Consider the following 18,955-nt stretch of genomic DNA (forward strand, 5'->3'; position numbering starts at 1 on the left):
GCGCGCCACGTCGCCATGGAGAACTCCGAGGGGCCAGGGAGGTCGCGCAGCAGAAGGGGAAGGGAGGGGGGCCCCCGGGGACGTTCGGGCCCTTCCTCCGGAGGATGGGCCTGCGAGTCACTCATCAGCAAGAAACGCGTCCCTTCCCCCGCCCCGATTCTTCCCAAGGAATTTCCACGGGGATCTTTCTACGCGGGGTGTGGTGGGTGCTGAATTCCCGGCCAGAACTGCCTAGTAAAGGTGCAGAGTGGGAACGGGGACTCGCTGCCCCTCGAAGGGCCTGGGAAAATCCCGTACGGGATGGGGTCGGGGAGGGGGTTAGTATTTTCCGGCGGATTTTCCTTCTCTAAAGATTTTGTTTGTTTATTTAAGAGCAATAAAGATTACATTTATTTCTTTGAGAGCGAGAGCACGAGCAAGGGGAAGGAAAGGGAGAAAGCAGACTTCCCGCCGAGCGGGGAGCCCGAGGAGGGTCTCGATTCCACGACCCTGAGATCACGACCCGAGCGGAAGCCAGACGTTGTACCCACTGAGCCACCCAGGTGCCCAGGGCGGATTTTTCTCGGGCTCTTCTTGGGTCCCTTGACCTTAGTCCAAAGTGCGCAGGCCGCGAGCTCCCCCGCGCGGCCCAAATCTTCCTTGCAGCCATAAAAGCGCCAATCTTTTTCCCATCTCCTGACCTACTGTGCCCTATTTATTGAGCGCCTGTTGTATACCAAGAATCCTTCCAAGGGGGTGCTAACGACAGAGCAGTGATCAGAAAACACAAAAGTTTCGTCATTGTGCAGAGGTGGTTTTAGTGGGGGGGGGAGAGACAAACAAAAATAAAATACATAGGCTGTTACTTGTGATCAGTGCTGAGAAGTAAAACGGGAGGGAACAGTCAATGTGGGATTGATGAGCCTTTTAATAGAGTACTCTGAGACAGACCGAGAAGATGACATTTAAGCGGAGACCACGGGAGGTGACAACATCAGGGAGGGAATGTACCAGGCAGAGTACTGAACATGCAAAGGCCCTGTGGTAGGGGCAGCCAGGAGGCCATGGTGGCTGGAGTGCAGTAAGGAAGGGAGGAGGAAGGGAGGGCAGGGAGGAGATGGTGCAGAGCATGCTTGTTGGCCCGCAGGGGACTTCGGCTTCCCTCCCAGTGAAGTGGGAGCCATGGACGATTCTGAGCAGAGGAGGGACAGCCCTGACTCAGGTGTTTACAGGCACCCTCCTGAGACCGCAGGAGCTATGCTCTAGGGCCAGGGAGGACAGTCTGGAAGCAGGAAGCCAGAGGAGGTGACTCCTCTAGTCCAGGTGAGTAATGATGGGGCCTGCACTGGCCGGTGGCATTTGGAAACGTGGTCAGATTTGGCCTCCGTTTCGGTGGCAGGGTCAACTGCACTTGCTGGGCCTTGAGGACAAAACGGCGTCAGGGAGGGCTTGTTGGTCCTGACCTGAGCCCCTGGGAGGAGGGAGAGCTATTTTCTGAGATGGAGATGGGGCGGTCATGGGGCACAGGTTGGCAAGAGGAGCCTCCACTCCAGGTCTTCCACTCCCTTTATGTTTCCTTGAGGACAAGGAAAACAGAGGCTCCCCAGCCCTCCACTGAAGCTTCCAGGAAGGGCAGGGTTTCCTTCAGGATGCCAGGCAGTCTCAGGCAGGCCAACAAATGTCCCCACTGAAGACCAGAGGCCATGGACACAGGGCAAAGTGGCCACAACCTGCTTTGTGGTTTCGTGCCTGCTTCTCCCTTCAGTCCAAGCTCTCGCATGGCTACCCTGCCTTTCCTGGCAGCTTCCGCGAGCTGCTTTTGTCCTTGAGCATTCGGACTGTGCTGTTCCTCTAGCCCAGATTTTCCTTCCACCATTTCTACAAAAGGTTCTCAGAGCATCGCATCCCCAAGGTTGTAACAGGAGGAGGAGGAGCTGGGGGGTTTGAATCCAGGCTCCCATACCTACCAGCTATTTGAGCATAAGCTCTCCCCAAAAGTGAACCTTGAAACAAAACTTGGTGTCCAGGCAGTTTGTCTGGGAGGTGGTGGAGTCCGGGAAGGCTTGGGATGGGGGAGTCCGGGAAGGCAGGCAGTAAAGGTGTGCGTTAGCAGAGTTAGCCATTGGGGTCACTGAGGTTCAGTCTTACGGAGGAACTCTTGGAGGTGGGGAGACTCTATGCCAGTCCTGTGCCTCACTGGGTGGAAGCCGTTCTGGGACTGTCAGCTCCCCAACAATTTACTACTAGATATATATCTTAATTTAAAAATTGTAATAGGTTTTATTTATTTATTTGACAGAGAATACAAAAAGGCAGAGCAGCAGAGAGAGAGGGAGAAGCAGGCTCCCAATGGAGCAGGGAGGCCGATGTGGGACTTGATCCCAGGACTGTGGGATCGCAACCTGAGCTGAAGACAGACGCTTAACCGTCTGTCTTTTGTAGTCACCAGGCTGTCCATTACATCCCCAGAACCTATTTATCGCATAACTGGAAGTTTTCACCTTTGACCCCTTTACCCATTTCCCCACCCCCTGCCCCCAGCAAGCACCAGTCTGTTCTCTGTAACTACAAATTCAGGTGTTGTTTTTTTAAGATTCCACATGTGAGTGAGATCACACAGTATTTGTCATTGTCTGTCTGATTTATTTCACTTAGCATAATGACCTCAAGGTCCACCTACGTTGTAGCAAATGGCAAAATGTCCTTTTTTTTTTTAGAGTAGGCTCCACACCTACAACATGGGGCGTGAGACTGAGACCCAAGCTGAGATTAAGAGTTGGACGCCTAACCGACTGAGCCACGCCGGGGCCCCCACGCTTTCCTTCTTTTTTTTTTTTTTTTTTATGGCCAAATAGCATTCCACTGTGAGTATGTATATGTCCATTCATCCACCAATGGACGGTTAGGCTCTTTCCCTGTCTTGAGTATTGTAAACAATGCTGCAGTAGCATGGGGATGTAGAGGCCTTTTCAAGATAGTGACTCTGATCCCCTCCAACTGATGCAGAAGCAAAATTGCTAGGCCATATGGTAGTAACTGATTTTAATTTGGGGGGGAGCCACAATCCTGGTTTTCAAAGTGACTATGCCAGTTTACATTCACATATATGTGTCTAACTGAGACAAGTTCACATAATATAAAGTTTACATTTTTAAAACATTTTATGTATTTATTTGTCAGAGAGAGAGAGCACAAGCAGGGGCAGCAGGCAGAGAGAGAGGGGGAAGCAGGCTCCCCGCTGAGCAGAGAGCCCAACACGGGGCTCAATCCCAGGACCCTGAGATCATGACCTGAACCGAAGGCAGACACTTAACCCACTGAGTCACCCAGATGCCCCTATAAAGTTTACATTTTTGCCCTTTAACGACTTTCTAGAATATTCACATTCTTATACCACCATCACCACGATTTGATTCCGGACTATTTCCTCACCCTCCCCCCAAAATCTGGCGCCTCCCGATTCCCTCTTCCCTCAGCCCCTGGAAACCCCTACTCCACTGTCTGCCTATGTGGGTCTGGCTATTCTGGACATTTCCCAAAAATGGAATCACACACTGTGGCGTTTTGTGTCCGGCTTCTTTCCCTCTGCATCACGTTCAGGATGTCTCGCGTAAAGGTTCATCCCTGTTGTAGCATCCCGCAGCCCTTTTCCCTCTCTCTGGCCGAACAGTGGTCCACCGCAACGATATATGACATTTCATTCACCCATTCATCAACAGGTGGGTCATGCGAGTCGTTCCCACCGTTGGTGGTTGTGAATCAGGCCACCACGAACGCTGGCTTACAAGTGTCTGCTGCAGTCCCTGTTTTCAGTTCTGGGCGTACCTCATTTCTTGTTATAGCTGGAGAATATTGCCTTGTATGCATACATGACACTTTGTTGATCCGTCCATCAATCGATGGACATCTAGGTTGTTTCTCCCTTTTGGTTCCTGGGGAACCACGCTGCTTTGTACATTCATGTGCAGGCATCGGTATGAACATTTTTTCAATTCCTTTGGGAATATGGTTAGAATTGCTGGTCATATGGTAATTCCAAGTGGAGTTTTGGAGAAACTGCTAGACTGTTTTCTTTTCCTTTCCTTTTCTTTTTAAGATTTTATTTATGTATTTGACAGAGAGAGAGAGAGCACTCAAACAGGGGGAGCAGCAGGTATAGGGAGAGGGAGAAGGAGGCTCTCCACCAAGCAAGGAGCCCAATGCGGGACTCGATCCCAGGACCCTGGGATCATGACCTGAGCCGAAGGCAGACGCTTAACCGACTGAGCCACCCAGGCACCCTGAGACTGTTTCCCACAGCAGCTGTACCATTTACATTCCCACCAGCAACATACAAGGATGCAAGACTTCCAATTTCTCCACATCCTCTTCAGTACCAATTTTCTGTTTGATGATTACTACCATAATTGCCATCCTCGCGGGTGGTATGTTGTCCTAGTCCCCCTCCTCCCCCAGCTCTCATCCCACTGTCTTTCTGACCTGCCCAGCAGAGGGCTGGGGAGTGGGCGGAGGCCGGCATGCCGGACAGCAGGTGTCAGGGATGCTGAGACCCTCTGCTGTGAACTGTGACCTTGAGCAAACCACTTCCCCCACTGCGAGGGCTATCTTGCTGGCCTCAGCTGAAGAATGAGAGTGTAACACAGATCTTGAAGGCTGATGTGAGGTGTCACTAACCTAGTTTGGATACAATGATTGGCCAGCAAAGAGCAAAGGCAGTTAGTAGTCGTCACAATTTGTCTGTTTCACGAGGAACCAGTGTGGAGAAACTCCCCCTAAAACTTCCTCGGTGGAAACACAGGCTTCCTCTGCGTTCCCACAGATCTGGTTCATGCCGGTATCACAGCTCATCCTAGCCACCCTAGGGCGTAAAGCAGAAGTTCACGTTGTTTACGAGTCAGTCAAAACAGAACTTTGCTTCTGCCTGCACCCCTTGACTCTGTGCTGGAGTCTCGCCCCACTCCTGGCTGAGAAGTCTGCCCAGGACTCAGGCCCAACTCAGTATCACATATTCAAGTCTCTGAACTTGACTTGACCTTTAAGGGGAGCCCCGGGGCAGGCCTCGCTAGGCTGGAGGCCTCAGTGAGGAAGAAGGGCCTGGTCTCCCTGCTGGTGACCTTCTTTCTGTCTGCCTCACCCCCTCTCACTAGCCTGAGGGGGGCCCTCCTTGCCCAGGTGCAGGAAGGAGACAGGGGACAGGGCAGTTCCTCCTGGGCTGAGAGCTCTGGACGGCCCAGCAGCACATAAATGTGGCACCCTTAGGGGATTTGATGGGTATGTGTATTGAGGGGCTCTGAGGCTTTCTTTTCTAGACATCCCTGGGTTAGGGTGGGAGCATCTTTGGTTTGGGTAAATAAGCAGTAAGCAGACCCCTGGCTCCACCTTCAGAGCTGCCTGCCTCTCGCCCTTCGCCCTCTGAGTGGGATCCCAGCTCTGGCTTCTGCTTTCACTTTCTTAAGCCAGATTCAGCCGGAGTCCTGGGTGTCCTGTCTTGGAATGGGTAACTGCACAGTGCCCTCCCTCTCTGGGCCCTGTCTGGGTCAGTCCATGTCCCCAGAGGGTGGGAGGACTTAAGGGTAGCAACAGCTCCCCCGACGAAATGTCTTCACTCATTGCTTCTTAAAAAGGCTCATTATAGAGAATTTCCAACACAGACAACAGCAGAGGATACGCGGTGAAGCCGCGCGCGCCAGTTTCCATGGTCTTCACAGCTGATCTGGTTCCATTTCTCCCCTTACACCCCTTCATGGGATCAATTCTACCCCCCCAACACCCCCACCCTACCCTGCAAAAAAAATAATAATAATAAAAGTGCTAACCCCCAGAACCTGCAAATGAGTAAGATGAGGTTGGTTGTTGAGGCTGGGTGGCGGCAGGGGAAGCGGGGCACTAACCCAACATGACCGGGGTCCTTATAAAAAGGGAGAATCTGGACACAGGCACATCCACAGGGACATTGCCATTCAAAGACAAGGACAGACCTTGGGGTGACCATGAGCCCAGAAACAGCAAGGATCGCCAGCAAACCACCAGAAGCCAGGGATGAGGGATGGGACAGAGAGTCTGACTCGCAGCTTCAGAAGGAACCCCCTGGCCGACAGCGTGATCTTCGATTTCCAGCTTCTTGGACCACGAAACAGTATGTTTCTGTTACTTCAGCCCCCCAGGCTGTGGTACTTGGTTCAGGCAAGCCCTAGGAGACCAACACACACGCTGCCTCCCAATTATTTGAAAACACATTCTAGTATCAGATCATCTTTTTTTTTTTCTTTTTTTGAGGTTATTTATTTGCCAGAGAGAAACACAGCGAGAGGGAACACAAGCAGGGAGAGGGAGAGGGAGAAGCAGGCTTCCCACAGAACAGGGAGCCTGTTGGGAGGATCGATCCTAGGACCCTGGGATCATGACCTGAGCCAAAGGCAAATGCCAACAATTGGCGTCCCAGGCATCTGCTCCCGCCCACCAAGTCCAATTTATTTGAGAGAGAGAGAGAGAGAGAAAGCCCGCACATGCTCCTGAGTGGGGGGAGGGATAGAGAATTTCTGACTCCCCGCGCGGAGCTGACACAGGACTCAATCCCATGGCTCTGAGATTCGCCCTGAGCCAACACCAAGAGTCGGATGCTTAACCGACTGAGCCACCCAGGCGCCACTCAGATAATTTTTCTCTAATGCCTTTTTTCATCCTTGGTCTGGCTGCAGGTTTCCGGTATGGTTGAATGGGTTCCAACACATCTCTGGAAAGTCCGTGGCGGGAGGTGGGGTGGGGGGGTGAGTTGGCCTTGCTGTTTCCTGAGCGCTGTGAGGTGGACAACTAAGCAGCCTTCTCGCTACGCTGATCTAGGCTCGGCTGGGCGCTGTCAGCACAGCGGGGTCTTACTCCAAGCCTCACGTCCCCACGTGGCCGGTGAGAGGCACAGGGAGAGTTAGGGAACAGTTTGGTTTCAGCCCAAGGGACATTTCCCACCCACCCTCTGCACCCATGCTTACACAGGCTCCAAATGGCTTTTTTACTTTGTCAAGTCTGGTGCTTTAAGGATCAAAGCTTTTATCCATGAGGATTTTCAAAGAACGTGCTTCGAGCTCTGAAGGCACTCCCCAGAGACGCATTCCAGAGTTTTGGCAAGGGGCTACCTAGCCCATGGGTGGTGGCTGCCCCCCTCCTTGGCAAGACCGACACACACAGATGTCCGTTCTGGCTGTCTTTAAGAAAATGACCACATGGTAGCCTCTGTTAGAACTATTACAAGAAAATTAGCTTAGGGAGCAGATATCAGCAGACTCCACAATTAGAATGCCAGTTCAGGGGCTCCTGGGTGGCTCAGTGGGTTAAGCCGCTGCCTTCAGCTCAGGTCATGATCTCAGGGTCCTGGGATCGAGCCCCGCATGGGGCTCTCTGCTCAGCAGGGAGCCTGCTTCCCCCCCCCCTCTCTGCCTGCCTCTCTGCCTACTTGTGATCTCTGTCAAATAAATAAATAAATAAAATCTTTAAAAAAAAAAAAGAATGCCAGTTCAGTGTTTAAAAAGTGTGTTTATTTGCTCATTTACTGAGCATAGGGATTCAGACTCTGCTTGAGGGAAATCATTATGATAAAAGCTTCAGGTTTACGCTTCCTTTTTGTAGAATCAACCCCCCTGCTTGGCCTGCAGGACCGTGATGAAAGGCAGCACGAGCCCCATCGGGGATGTGAATTCTCGGGGGCAGCCCTGGGCAGCGGGGAGGCAGCAGGAGCGGGTTCCCAGGGACAGCGTGCCACCAGTCCCCTGCATGCTCCTGGAGGCTGACTCATCCTGGGGAAGTGGACTATGGGTCACCACTAGAAACAACCCTGAGGTTGCCCTTTGAAGAGAGGTACCTAGCAGCACCTAGCACTGAGGAAAGAGCCAGACTTGCCAACTGGAAGTATTTACAAAATGGCAATCAGCTGTTCTGTTTCTGATTAAAAAACAAAAACAAAAACCAGACTCAATGTTAAAAATGAAAGAGAAAATTGGGGCCAGAGGCCAGTGGGGCTCATGTGCCGAGCAGCCCCTCTCTGGTGGTGACGCCCGCTCGGCCTCTCTGCGCACGGCTGCACGGGGATGAGGGGCTTCGGGCGGTGCAGCCCTGCTCTCACAGGGTGGGCACGAGGCTCCCAGGCCTGCTGGGGGTTCGGCCTGGCTCAGGGCAAGCACCCAGCACGGAAGGGTCCAGGAAGAGGGCAGCTGAGGGGCCCCCAAGGGCAGAGGGCTGGGCCAGGGCTCAGGGGAAGTCACGGTAGGGCAGGCGGAAGGGGTAGAGAGGCGTGTAGCGTGAGTCGTGCCAGAGCAGCTTCTTCTCCAGGAAGGCGATGGTCTGCAGGGTCAGGACCAGGGTCTGGTGCTTGAGCATGCTGTACACGTTCAGGCCTGGGGGTGGGGGGCAGAGATGCGGTCCAGGCTGGGCTGCCTACCACCTCTGGGCGCCCATGTCCTCCTCGAGGAAGCAAGCCCTCCCAGTATTGCCCCTTGTGGTCCGACATGGGCTCACAGATCTAGGCTCAGTCCCTGGCTCAGCTGTTCACTGATGGCAAGACCCTGGGCAAGAGGCGGTCCTGAGCTCAGCTTCTGATTGAGAGCCTCCTGCATGCCTGGCTCTGCTCTGCGCTGGGGCTGTGATCCTTGCCACCCTCTCCAGCGGGAGCAGAGGCATGAATGTACAGCGGGAGGCCTGTGGCTGCAGTGAGCGAGCGAGCGGGACAAGTAGGGGAGGCGAGGAGCGCAGGGAGAGAAGGCGCAGGCTGTGGAGGATCCTGTGGGCCTCGACCCAGAAGGCAGTGGGGAACAGCAGAGGCCGTGGGCAGAGGAGGGAGGGGCGGGGCCCGGGGGCTCACGGGCGCCCTCTGGTGGCTGTGGTGGGGAGACCAGGCTGCGGAGGAGAGCAGGAGCCGGGGCCAGGAGGGAGATGCGGGCACTGGGGTTAAGGAGTGGAATGCCCGATATGCTTAAAGTCAGACCCGACAAAGTGAGCTAAGAGATGAGTGGAGGGTGACAGCATGGTCTGAGGTCTGAGCCACAGGAAGCAAGGCGTTCAAGGAGCCAAAGTGAGACCCCTAGGGGCAACTGTCCGGGAAGAAGTCAGTTATGCAATCAGGAGACGGAGAAAGAGCTCCAGGGACTAGTCAGTGTGGTGATGGGTGTGACATGCCCAAGCCAGACTGGATCCCATCTCCCAGGCTCTCGGAGGGAGGAGCCAGATGAGGGCAGCCAGCGGCCGGTCCACGCACTCCACGCCCAGCACTATGACCCAAGCCTGGACAGAGCCTTTTTCAAGGATGGCATTTTCCCGATGCTCTGTCCGGGGAAGGTAAGGGCTGGGCTGAGGAGGTGGCAGGTACAGAATCTGAACTGGCCCATGCACTGCTGGGGAACTGGAGGCGGGGAGAATGGGGACCCTCTGCTCACCGACAGCTGGGATCAGGTTGAAGGTCTTGAGGCTGGAGGTGGCTGCCACGACATTCTGGGGCATGTCCTCATAGGCCCTGAAACAGAGGTCAGGAGGTGAACCCCGCAGAGGATGGCACCCAGAGCCCCCACCCCTGCCCTGCCCCATGCCCTCACAAGTCCACAAGAAGCACGGAGTCCCCCCAGCGACGGTATCGGGCCAGCTCGGTCAGGTACTGGGGGTCGGAGGTCGGCAGCTCCAAGGAGTCTACGACGTGCAGGTCATCCTAGTAGGAAGAATGGATGCGCTGAGCCCCCGACAGCCCCCCAGAAGCTGCCTGAGCTCTCCAGCCCCCCCAGCCTCCTCCCACCACCAGGCCAGCAGCTCCTGGTGGGATCAGGCCCGTACCTGGGCCAGCTTGACGGTGAGAGCCACCTTGAGGCCCTGCACCCGCACCTTCATGGGCAGCATGTAGTAGTAGCTCGTGGGGCCCCGGGGGCCGTGGGCAATGCCTCCTGCAGGAAAGAGGTGTGTAGACAGGTGAGGACCCCAGCTGGGTGTAGAGTACAGAAATTTCTCACAGTGGCTGGCGTAGGGAGACTGCCAGGAGGCAAACTGAATCAGCAAAGGGGACAGGGCCTCGGGGACAGATGGAGAGGAGACACTGGATCCAGTGCTGCCTGGGACAGGTGACTTTATCACACTGGGCCTCGATTTCCTCAGTGTCAAACCTTAAGTGAGGCCCATCTACCCGTGCATCCTCCCTCTGCTGGGCCCTGGGGGTCGGGGGGGGGTGCATCAGGGAAGATGGGCAGGATCCCCGGCCTCATGTCATTCACCTTCAGACAGAGGTTCAACTATAGAGGAAATCAGGGCTCTTTTTGGGTGGCACCAGGAGTTGCTCGGGGTGGGGGACCCAAAGGAGGTCAGGAAGAGCTTTCTGGAAGAGGCACAGCCCAAACACATGAGAAGAGTTGGCCAGGCAAACGGGAGATGACACTGACATCAGCTGTCTGGTCAGGGGGGATGTGGAGGAACAAGGGTGGTGGGCGGTGGGTGGTGGGGGTGGTCTGCAGGCACCACTGCCTGGAGTGCCAAGGAAAGGGGCTCAGACTTACCAAAAAGGCTGCAAGAGCCACCGGGAGGCTTAGGAAAAGTACTCTGGGTGTTGTGTGAAGGGTGGCCCAGGAGAGGCAAGACAGTAGTCAGGGCCAAAGGAGGCTGTGGCCATAGTGTGGTGAGAGAGGGAAGGCCAGAGCTGGTGGGGGCTGGGAAAGTGGATGACTCTCTGATCTCTGACCCGCACACGGGCAGTGAGGTCTGAGGGCCAGAGTCCTACTGCCCCTGCCTAGATGAAAGGAATGGGACCGACAAGCTACCGCACCAGACGGGTGTGAAGACACCCCCAGGGTCCCTCCCTCCCTGCCCCGCTCACCTCCTCGCCAGATCGGGGAGCGGATGCTGCCTTGCCTAGAACGCCCGCTGCCTTTCTGCGGCCAAGGCTTCCGGCCTCCGCCCCGCACCTCGGCCCTAGTCTTGGTCTTGGCATAGCTCTGCGGGTGCAAAGGGAGGAGGTGGACAGTCAGGTTTCCGGGGCAGACGCTGTCACGGCTGAAAGCGCCCGGGCCTGGGAAGACAGCAGTAAGCTAGGCAGTGGGGGCTCGCCACTGGGGAGCCCCACAACAGGAGGGACAGATTAGGGCTCCATCGGGACAAGCACACAGCACTTGGGGAGATGATACAGAAATCGACAGTTCTCTCATCCGCTCCAGAATGTCAGCCTCAGAAAGGCAGGGGCTCTGGAGAAAAATCAGGGAGAGGTATGGGGTGGGGAGATGATGAGAGACTTCCATGCTAAGCTAAAGACTTCATTCCTAGGACTATGGGGAGCCAGGGAGGGCGTGAGTAGGGAGAGGACTCACTGGACTTCTAAGATAAGCAAACAGAAAGCAGAGAGACCCTGATTGATAATGGCTTCTTCAATGTACTTGGCAAAAAAAAAACTAATCCAAACTACTCACCACTGCTCCTGCTGACCTCTGTGGCCACACCAGGTTCCCTGTTGTCTCTGCCGAAGGACCTTTGCACATACTGTTCCCAGTACCTTTACCCTAGCGCCACTGCCCGCTTTACCTAGTTAGCACCTACTACACACCTGAGGTTAAATGTCTCCTTTTCTCCGGGATAACCTCCCTTGTCATATATTTACAAGCTTGCCTACTTGATTCACGTTCACCTCTCTGACAAGAGTATGAGCTTCATCAGGGCAGGGATCTTGTCTGTCTTGTCTGCTAGCACAATGCCTAATGCACGGTGGGTGTTCAGAAAACACCTGGCAAGTCACCTATCAGTGAATGGTTCAGAAGAGCCTAGCAGTCCAGAGAAGACAAACCGAGGAGCTTCCTCTGCCTCCTTCTGCCAACCTCACCCCACTCGGCCACTCACAATTCTCTTAAAGTTCCTCTGCCAGATGGCAACCTGGTGCAAGATATCCAACCTACGGAGAAAGAAGAGCCCGTGAAAGGCCCACCTCCAGTTAAAGCCCTCCCCCACCTCTCCAGACAAAAACAGGGGCTCCTACCATCCAACTCCAGGACCCTGTGCAATCTGCCCCCCCCCACCCGCCCCATCTCACACCACCTCCAGGCCCACTCATTTTCCATTCTGTGAAATGCGGTCCAGCCTCCATGCCTTTGTGCTCACTGCTCCCTCTGCCTGAAAACATTCTTCCTCTGGCTGGTTCCTCCTTAGCCAGTAAGTCTCAGCCCAGACATCTCCAAGAGGAGCCTCCTTGCTAAGAAGAGACCCACCTCTTCCTCCTTCTCACAGTACCTTACTCTTTTCCTATTGTTACAAGTTACTCCTTGCGACCTTCCTAAAGAAGGCCTCTCTAGCCCTGCACACTGGCCACCGTGGCTACCCACCCCCTGAAATATGGCCAGGGCCTCATGCTGAAATACACTGTTTTAGATATACCAGGTTAAATTAAATGGATTGTTTCTTCCTTTTTTTTTTTAATGTGGCTACCAGCAAAATGTAAATTACACACATGACTCATATTATGGGGCTACATTGGACATGACCACTGGGGAAGCTTGCCAGGGCTTGGCAAGCTACTATGGCTAGTAGGCCAAATCTGGCCTGCTGCCTGTTTCTGTAAATATGTGCTTTTGCTTACAAGCTGCCTATTGCCACTTTGTACTACATCAGCAGAGAGGAGTCGTTCTCATGGCAACAGGAGAGCCTGCAAAGCCTAAAATGTTTACTATCTGGCCCTTTTGAAAAGAGGTTCACGGAAACCCATTCTGCACTGTAAGCAGCATCGGCAACCTTGGTGCTCACTCCCTGAATTCCCAACACCCAGAATGGAAAAGTGGCACATAGCAGATGCTTTGTAAGTATTTACAGAATACACGAAATATGTTGTTTTAAATTTCTTTTGTCAATCTCTACTAGATTGGGACTTTAAAAGCAAGGGGCAAACCATGCCAATATCAGTAACAGTAATAAACTAACAGCACTTACTATGCGCCCAATACGAAGCAACTGAGGGGCAACATACACGTTGGCAAGTGATAAACCAGGCCAAGGCGTTGGCCCACATAAGGCTGAGATCCCAGTTCTAAAGCTTCCAAGCTGTGTGAGCTTGGGCAAATTTTTTACCCTGTCTGTGCGCTCAGTTTCTCTGTCCACAAAGCAACAGTAACTGAACCCTATCCTAGGGTTGCTCTAAGGACCTACTTAACCAAAATGCAAAGAGGCTATGCCAGGGCATAACCATTGTTAGTGCTTATTTTTGCAAAATTCAGTAACAGCGACCATAGTCAACACATCTACAGGACTTATCAGGTGCCAGAATTAACTCATTTCATCATCACAGAAACCTCTTGAGGTCTGAGAATGGGGACACTGAAACACAAGAGGGAAGGCAGGGTTCGAACTCAGTCACTCAGGCTCCAGAATTCTGCGACCTTAACTTCCAGGACGTTAACTCTTAGACCTCAACCTCACATAACTCTTTGACAGGAAAAACCATCGTCCCCTTTTGGCACGTGAAGACGCTGAGGCTCAAGCCCCGCTCCTCCTCCCTCTGGAACTCAGTTCACCATTTCACTGCCACCCACCTGGGCGCTGTGGAGAAAACTTCGGGGTGCAGCTCTGCCAGACCCACGCGCTCCTGCTCGTAGCCCCGCAGGGACTCCACCCAGGCCTGCACCGGCCGCCGGGACGCGGGTACCGGGAGCTCGCACCTGCGCAGCACGGGCGCCTGGGGACCTGAAGCGATGGAGAGGTCACGGGTCAGGGCCGAGCGTTGGGACTCCCGGTTGCCGCCCCTCCTAGAGCGACCCTGGCAACCTCACCCGCGCTAGCCACCGACTCTGGCTTCGCCGCCTGGGGTGCTGCCTCTTCCGCCAGCGCGTTCAAACCCTGTAAACGGGGGACGAGGTGAGAAACGACCCCCGGAACCTCCAGCCTTTGTCCTCCGGCCCGTCTCCAGTCCCCGGCCTCACCCGGCAGCCCGCGGGCCGAGCCCTGGCGCGCGCCCCAGCCCGTAGTAGCTGCAACATTGTCGCGCAGCCCCCAATGCGAGGTCAAGGCTCCTTCTGGCTGCGCGCGGCGCCTAGCGATGACATCACGCCTGCGACACCGCGCGCCCGGCTCGGATCGGCGCTGGAAAGCTGAGTATGCAAGAGCGTCATCGGCGGAGCCTGGCCCAGCGTGCCTCCATCTTCGCCCCAAAACTAACCCCCAGGCTCCAATTTTCATGCCTGGCCTAAAGGACCCCACTGCAACACCTGGAAACACGTGACCTTACATCGAGAAGCCGCGCCCCTTCCGTAGGCCCCACGCTTTTTTGGGGGGGTCCCGCCCCCAAAGGGCCTGTGCAGGAATCCAGCCAATGGCGGAAAAGGTTCGCTCTTCGTTTAGCCAATGAGCGTTAAGTCTGGAAAAGTGGCCCGCCTATGGCTGGGCGGTCCTGGGGCGGGCATTAAGAGAATATGACCAATACCTGTTATGCTTTTAATGTCGGTCAAGCGCTCCGCGCTCCGCTCCCGCTCCTTCTAGCTTCCCGGACCCTCCTCGGTGGTTTTTCGGTTTTCGATAAAGTGGTTTTGTGTGTTTGTTTACGTGTAGGACCTCGTCTGCCGCTGAAAACCCTAAGTACTGAGGCTGTGGGACCGTGCCTCTCAGATCCCCCAAGGTAGAGGAGTATCTTTCCCCTCAAAACACAGATTAGCTCTGTGTCTTCACCTCCTAGACGGCGTCCTGTCCCCTCTCAGACCTCTCTCGGCAAACAGAGCAAGGTGGGGAGCCCCCTGGATGGCCTCCCTAGTTGCGCACCCTTAAAACCGAAATTCAAATACTCATTTTTAGGTTCTTTGCCACGTTCCCCGGGCGGCCTCCCGGGGGCGTCATGAACCCATAGCAGCCTTAGCTGTCTCGCGGAGCCTAGTCACCGGGCTGGCCGGGACCAGGAGCTCAGTGACCTAGAACGAGGTCTGGGAGCCCTCAGTTTCCTCATGTGGAAAATGGAGAGGTCGTGAGACTTCATTCAATAAAGTCATGCCTACCACAAAGCGAACACTTAATGGTATTACTACTACTACTACTACTACTACTGAAGGTGAATTTTGTCATCCAAACAAGTCAAGAGCCTACTACTACTACTGAAGGTGAATTTTGTCATCCAAACAAGTCAAGAGCCTACTACTACTACTGAAGGTGAATTTTGTCATCCAAACAAGTCAAGAGCCAAGGCAGGGATGGGGTGGACCTAGCAGACTCGAATACCTACTAAAGACGTGGGTGGGTGTTTTGTTTTGTTTGCGTCTGATATATAACATGGATATTTTTGTGTAGTATTAATAAAAATTTACAATGTATTTCATTGTGTGTTCTATTCCTGCTAGAATAATTATGAATGCATATTTAAAACTCCGCCCACTCCGCAATTTAGAAAGCTCTTTCAATCCTTTATGTTGTAGAATTTTATTTATTCATTTTATGTTTGTGTAGGTAATTCACACACCGGATAAAGACAATTTCAACAACTACAGGAGTATAAACTAGAGTGAAGTGTCTCCTGCGATCTATGATCCTGCCCCTCCCTGTTCCCCTCCCAAAAGCCACCACCACAACCAGCTGTGTGTCTCCTCCCAGAACCAGTTTAGGATTTTATAAGCAGATTTACTAGTCTGTCCTGTGGGAGGAAGTTTGGATACTATGTAGCAAATGATAGAACATCACTTGCTTAATGATTTATTAGGCACCTACTGGTATTGCATAGGTAAATCCAGCAGACAACATTGAGATATTTACAGTGCAGTGCAGAAGGTTGAAAAATCAGAATAGGGGAAAGGGGATGCCTGGGTAGCTCATTCTTAAGCATCTGCCTTTCCAGTGCCCTGGGATGGAGTCCTGCTTTGGACTATTTGCTCAGCTGGAAGTCTGCTTCTCTCTCTACCTGCTGGTCCCCAGTTTCTCCCCCTGCCTGCTGCTCCCCCTGCTTGTCCTTGCTAGCATGCACTCTCTCTCTGACAAATAGATAAATAAAATCTTGGGGGGAAAAAAAAGAATGGGAAAGGGAAGCCTATAGTGTATGCAGAAGCCCTAGGGAATAACTCTTAAACCCTGGGGGCAGGGGTCTTAGAGGTGACTTCTCTGAAGCTGTAACTTGAGAGCTAAGGTTTGAGTGTCCATCAGGAGTTTGTCCAGAGGAGAAAAGGTGTTTTGAAAGAACAAAGTTGCAAAGACCAGAGGTGGGGAGAGAGCGGCAGGAGCCAGGGGTGATTGGACCTTCCTGATGGCAACTCAATCATTTAAGTTGAACCCACCGCAGGGCCTTTGCACTGGTGTTTCTTTTGCCTGGAACATACTTCTCCCAGAGTTCCACATGGCTTTATCTCTCACCTCCTTCAGTTATTTGCTCAAATGTCACCTCCTCCAAGAAGCCTGTCCTGACCACCCTATTCAAAATTGCAATCCCCACTCTTGGCCCCTCAGACCCCCTTATCCTGTCTCCCACCCATCAGTATTTCTCTTTTAACATCCTATTTAATTTCCTGATTTTTAATGCTTTTTGTCTGTCTCCCGCATTAGAACGTAAACTCCTCCGGGACAGAAGTTTTGCTCAGTGTCCTTCCCTGCTGTAGCTCCAACACCCAGGATAGTAGCTGTAATGCAATAGGGGCTCAATACAGGTTTCTTGAGTGAATTCCTTTGCTCAAAATCCTGTTGCAGGGGTATTACCAGAAACAGAGAAAGTCCTCCCTTTGTCTCCTGGGTCTCAAGATCTCTACCACCCCACTTGCTCCCGATGTCACAGGAACATAAGATACAAAAAAAAAAGAAAGAAGGAAAGAAAGAAAGAAAGAAAGAAAAAAGATTATTTACCCAGTGACGCTGTAGTCACAGAGACACACGTTCACATCTAGAGGGTGCCACTAAGTGGCTGAGTACCCCTAGACAACTTGTTAGCTCTTTCGAAGTCTGGCCTGCTTAGCTGTGTAAGTGGGACTCGCGCAAACCCTCCTCTCCTGAGCTGAGTGAACGATCAGAATTCTCTTTTCCTTCCACGTCTACTCCCCACAGTGTTTTTGCCTCCTCAGGAGACTGTACACACGAGTTAGATCACATCCCTCTCTGCTCAGAAACCTCGTGCCTCCGTTTTACTCTGAGCAAAAGCCAGAGTCCTCGCTGCAGCCCACAAGGCCTTGCAGGACCGGTCCTCATCTCCTCCCACCTTCCCCCTTTATTACTCTGTGGTTGAGACCACACCAGTCTTCTCACCAGAACTGGTCAATCCCATGTCAACCTCAGGGCCTTTGCACTGGTGCTTCTCTCTGCCTGAACCTCTCATTCTTAAATACCTGCATGACTCACTCCCTCACCTCCTTCAGGTCTTTACTCAAATAATTACCTCAGGTGACACTGGGTCTAAAGTCACTGTTCCTTTCCTACCCCACATTCTTCATACATCAGTACACAGATTCTAACAGATGATGTCATTCTTGTTTATCTTGATTCTTGACTGCCTCTTCCACAAGAACACCAGCTCCTGGAGAATGGGGTCTTTGTTTCTTGCTGGGTCTCCTTGCTAAGAAAAGTGCCAGCATCCAGTAGGCTCTCAGTACCTAGTAACTGAACAATGGGATATAGAGAAAGAAGTTTGCCTAGGACTCCTCTACCAGCATATTGATTGTGAGTGAGCCTTAATGAAAGGGAGATAATGACCTCGAGACCTGCATACTGAAAAGCTCAAAGTTTGGCCATTTTGGCCCAAGCCAGGATGGAGGTCAAAGGTTGACTTGTCTGGCCCTCTCCTGTGGATCAAAGGCTCAATTGCAGGTGACCTCTGTCCCCAGTGGTGTGTGGCCAATGTCAGTCTTGTCCCTCAGAGAAGATCCCTGCTGACCGTGGGCATGATAGCAATATAGAGAGCAGACATCAGAAGCTGGAGGACCCCCCAACATCTGGTCTTTTCTAGTCCCCCATCATGGTGCAATGGTTTTCACAAAGGCCAGAGGTCAAGGATAGAGTATGGGGGGCAGCCCTTGGAGAGGAGGTATGGGGCGTGGGTGCAGGCTTGACCAGGGACCTTGACCTACTGGGGAGAGCCGCTCCCTCAACACCGACAAAACATCTGCGTGTTCGTTTGCGGCTCTGTTTGTGGGTGACCGCCAAGCATGAAAACCAGGAGTCTCCCATTGCAGCAGCCCCCAGAGGCCCCAGGCGTGGGCCTGATTTGCATAGACATTTCCATTCCCTTTAGTTCCCTTCAGTTCATGCCAGATGAGAGGTAGTGCAGAAAAAAAGGCCTTGAACCCCTTGGGGCAGGATACGTGGGCTCCCCAGGCCTCAGTTTCCTCCTCTGTAAAATGGGAGTATAATTATCCCACCCTCGCATGTTTTGTGTTCACCTAGGGCCTAGGTACCTTCAGCCCATTCATTCTCTGCTCCGCCCTGCCCCATGGCCAGGGGCTGACCCTGGCATAGGCCATCCCTTTGCCCATGGGTTCCTGCCCACGTTTAGCCAATGGCAGATCCTGGAGGACAACTGGAAGGCAGAAGACTACCGAGAGTCAGGATATTTCTCTCTACCTGCACTGGCAGTGGCTCCCACTGGGCACAGTCTCCCTATTTGCTTATTTCTAAAAAGTCTACGCAACCCCTTCCCCAACTTGGGTTTCCTGTCTATATAACCAACCCCTGCGCTAAATCCCCTCTGTCCATCAAGGTCCCTGTATAGACCTTGACTGATGTAAGGCAGCTGGGAGGCGTTTGTGTTTTGTTTTCAGATACAGTTTTTTTTTTTTAAAGATACCATTGAAGTAACATAAAGTCTTCCCTTTTTAAGGTACAGTTCTGCAAGCTCTCACAAAGACATAGAGTCACGTAACCACTACCACAAGCAAGAGAGGGAATTATTTCATCACTGAAAATCTACTCCCCACTGAGCCCTTCCTAGGTAGTTCCTCCCACTGTCCTCAGCTCCCTGCAAACCACCGGTCTGCTGCCCATTCCTCCAGTGTGGCCTTTTCTAGAATGTCATAGAAATGGAATCATCCAGTACATA

The 18,955-nt window shown here is 53.0% G+C and overlaps 1 protein-coding gene across 1 annotated transcript; it reads right to left on the reverse strand.

Moving 5' to 3' along the window:
- Nucleotides 1-7,486: 7,486 nt before the first annotated feature.
- MRPL4 (mitochondrial ribosomal protein L4) lies at nucleotides 7,487-14,208 on the reverse strand. The gene is made up of 9 exons (XM_004748458.3): nucleotides 13,890-14,208; nucleotides 13,740-13,806; nucleotides 13,503-13,653; nucleotides 11,824-11,875; nucleotides 10,814-10,931; nucleotides 9,787-9,893; nucleotides 9,555-9,664; nucleotides 9,399-9,475; nucleotides 7,487-8,363 (listed from the first exon to the last, which is right to left on the reverse strand). The coding sequence occupies exons 1-9, from the start codon at nucleotides 13,944-13,946 to the stop codon at nucleotides 8,218-8,220; spliced, it is 885 nt and encodes a 294-aa protein (XP_004748515.1). The 5' UTR covers nucleotides 13,947-14,208; the 3' UTR covers nucleotides 7,487-8,217.
- Nucleotides 14,209-18,955: the final 4,747 nt, after the last annotated feature.

The sequence above is a fragment of the Mustela putorius genome, unplaced genomic scaffold (genome assembly GCF_011764305.1).
Source record: "Mustela putorius furo isolate JIRA1106 unplaced genomic scaffold, ASM1176430v1.1 tig00000095_pilon_pilon_pilon, whole genome shotgun sequence".
NCBI lineage: Eukaryota > Metazoa > Chordata > Mammalia > Carnivora > Mustelidae > Mustela > Mustela putorius.

Excerpts from the sequence above, each read along its gene's own strand:
- MRPL4 (XM_004748458.3), bottom strand. The coding sequence starts at position 13,946 with ATGTTGCAGCTACTACGGGCTGGGGCGCGCGCCAGGGCTCGGCCCGCG. Across the intron at positions 13,654-13,739 it reads AGAGTCGGTGGCTAGCGCGG|GTCCCCAGGCGCCCGTGCTG; the intron begins GTGAGGTTGCCA and ends CCATCGCTTCAG. Across the intron at positions 9,665-9,786 it reads TCACCGTCAAGCTGGCCCAG|GATGACCTGCACGTCGTAGA; the intron begins GTACGGGCCTGA and ends TCTTCCTACTAG.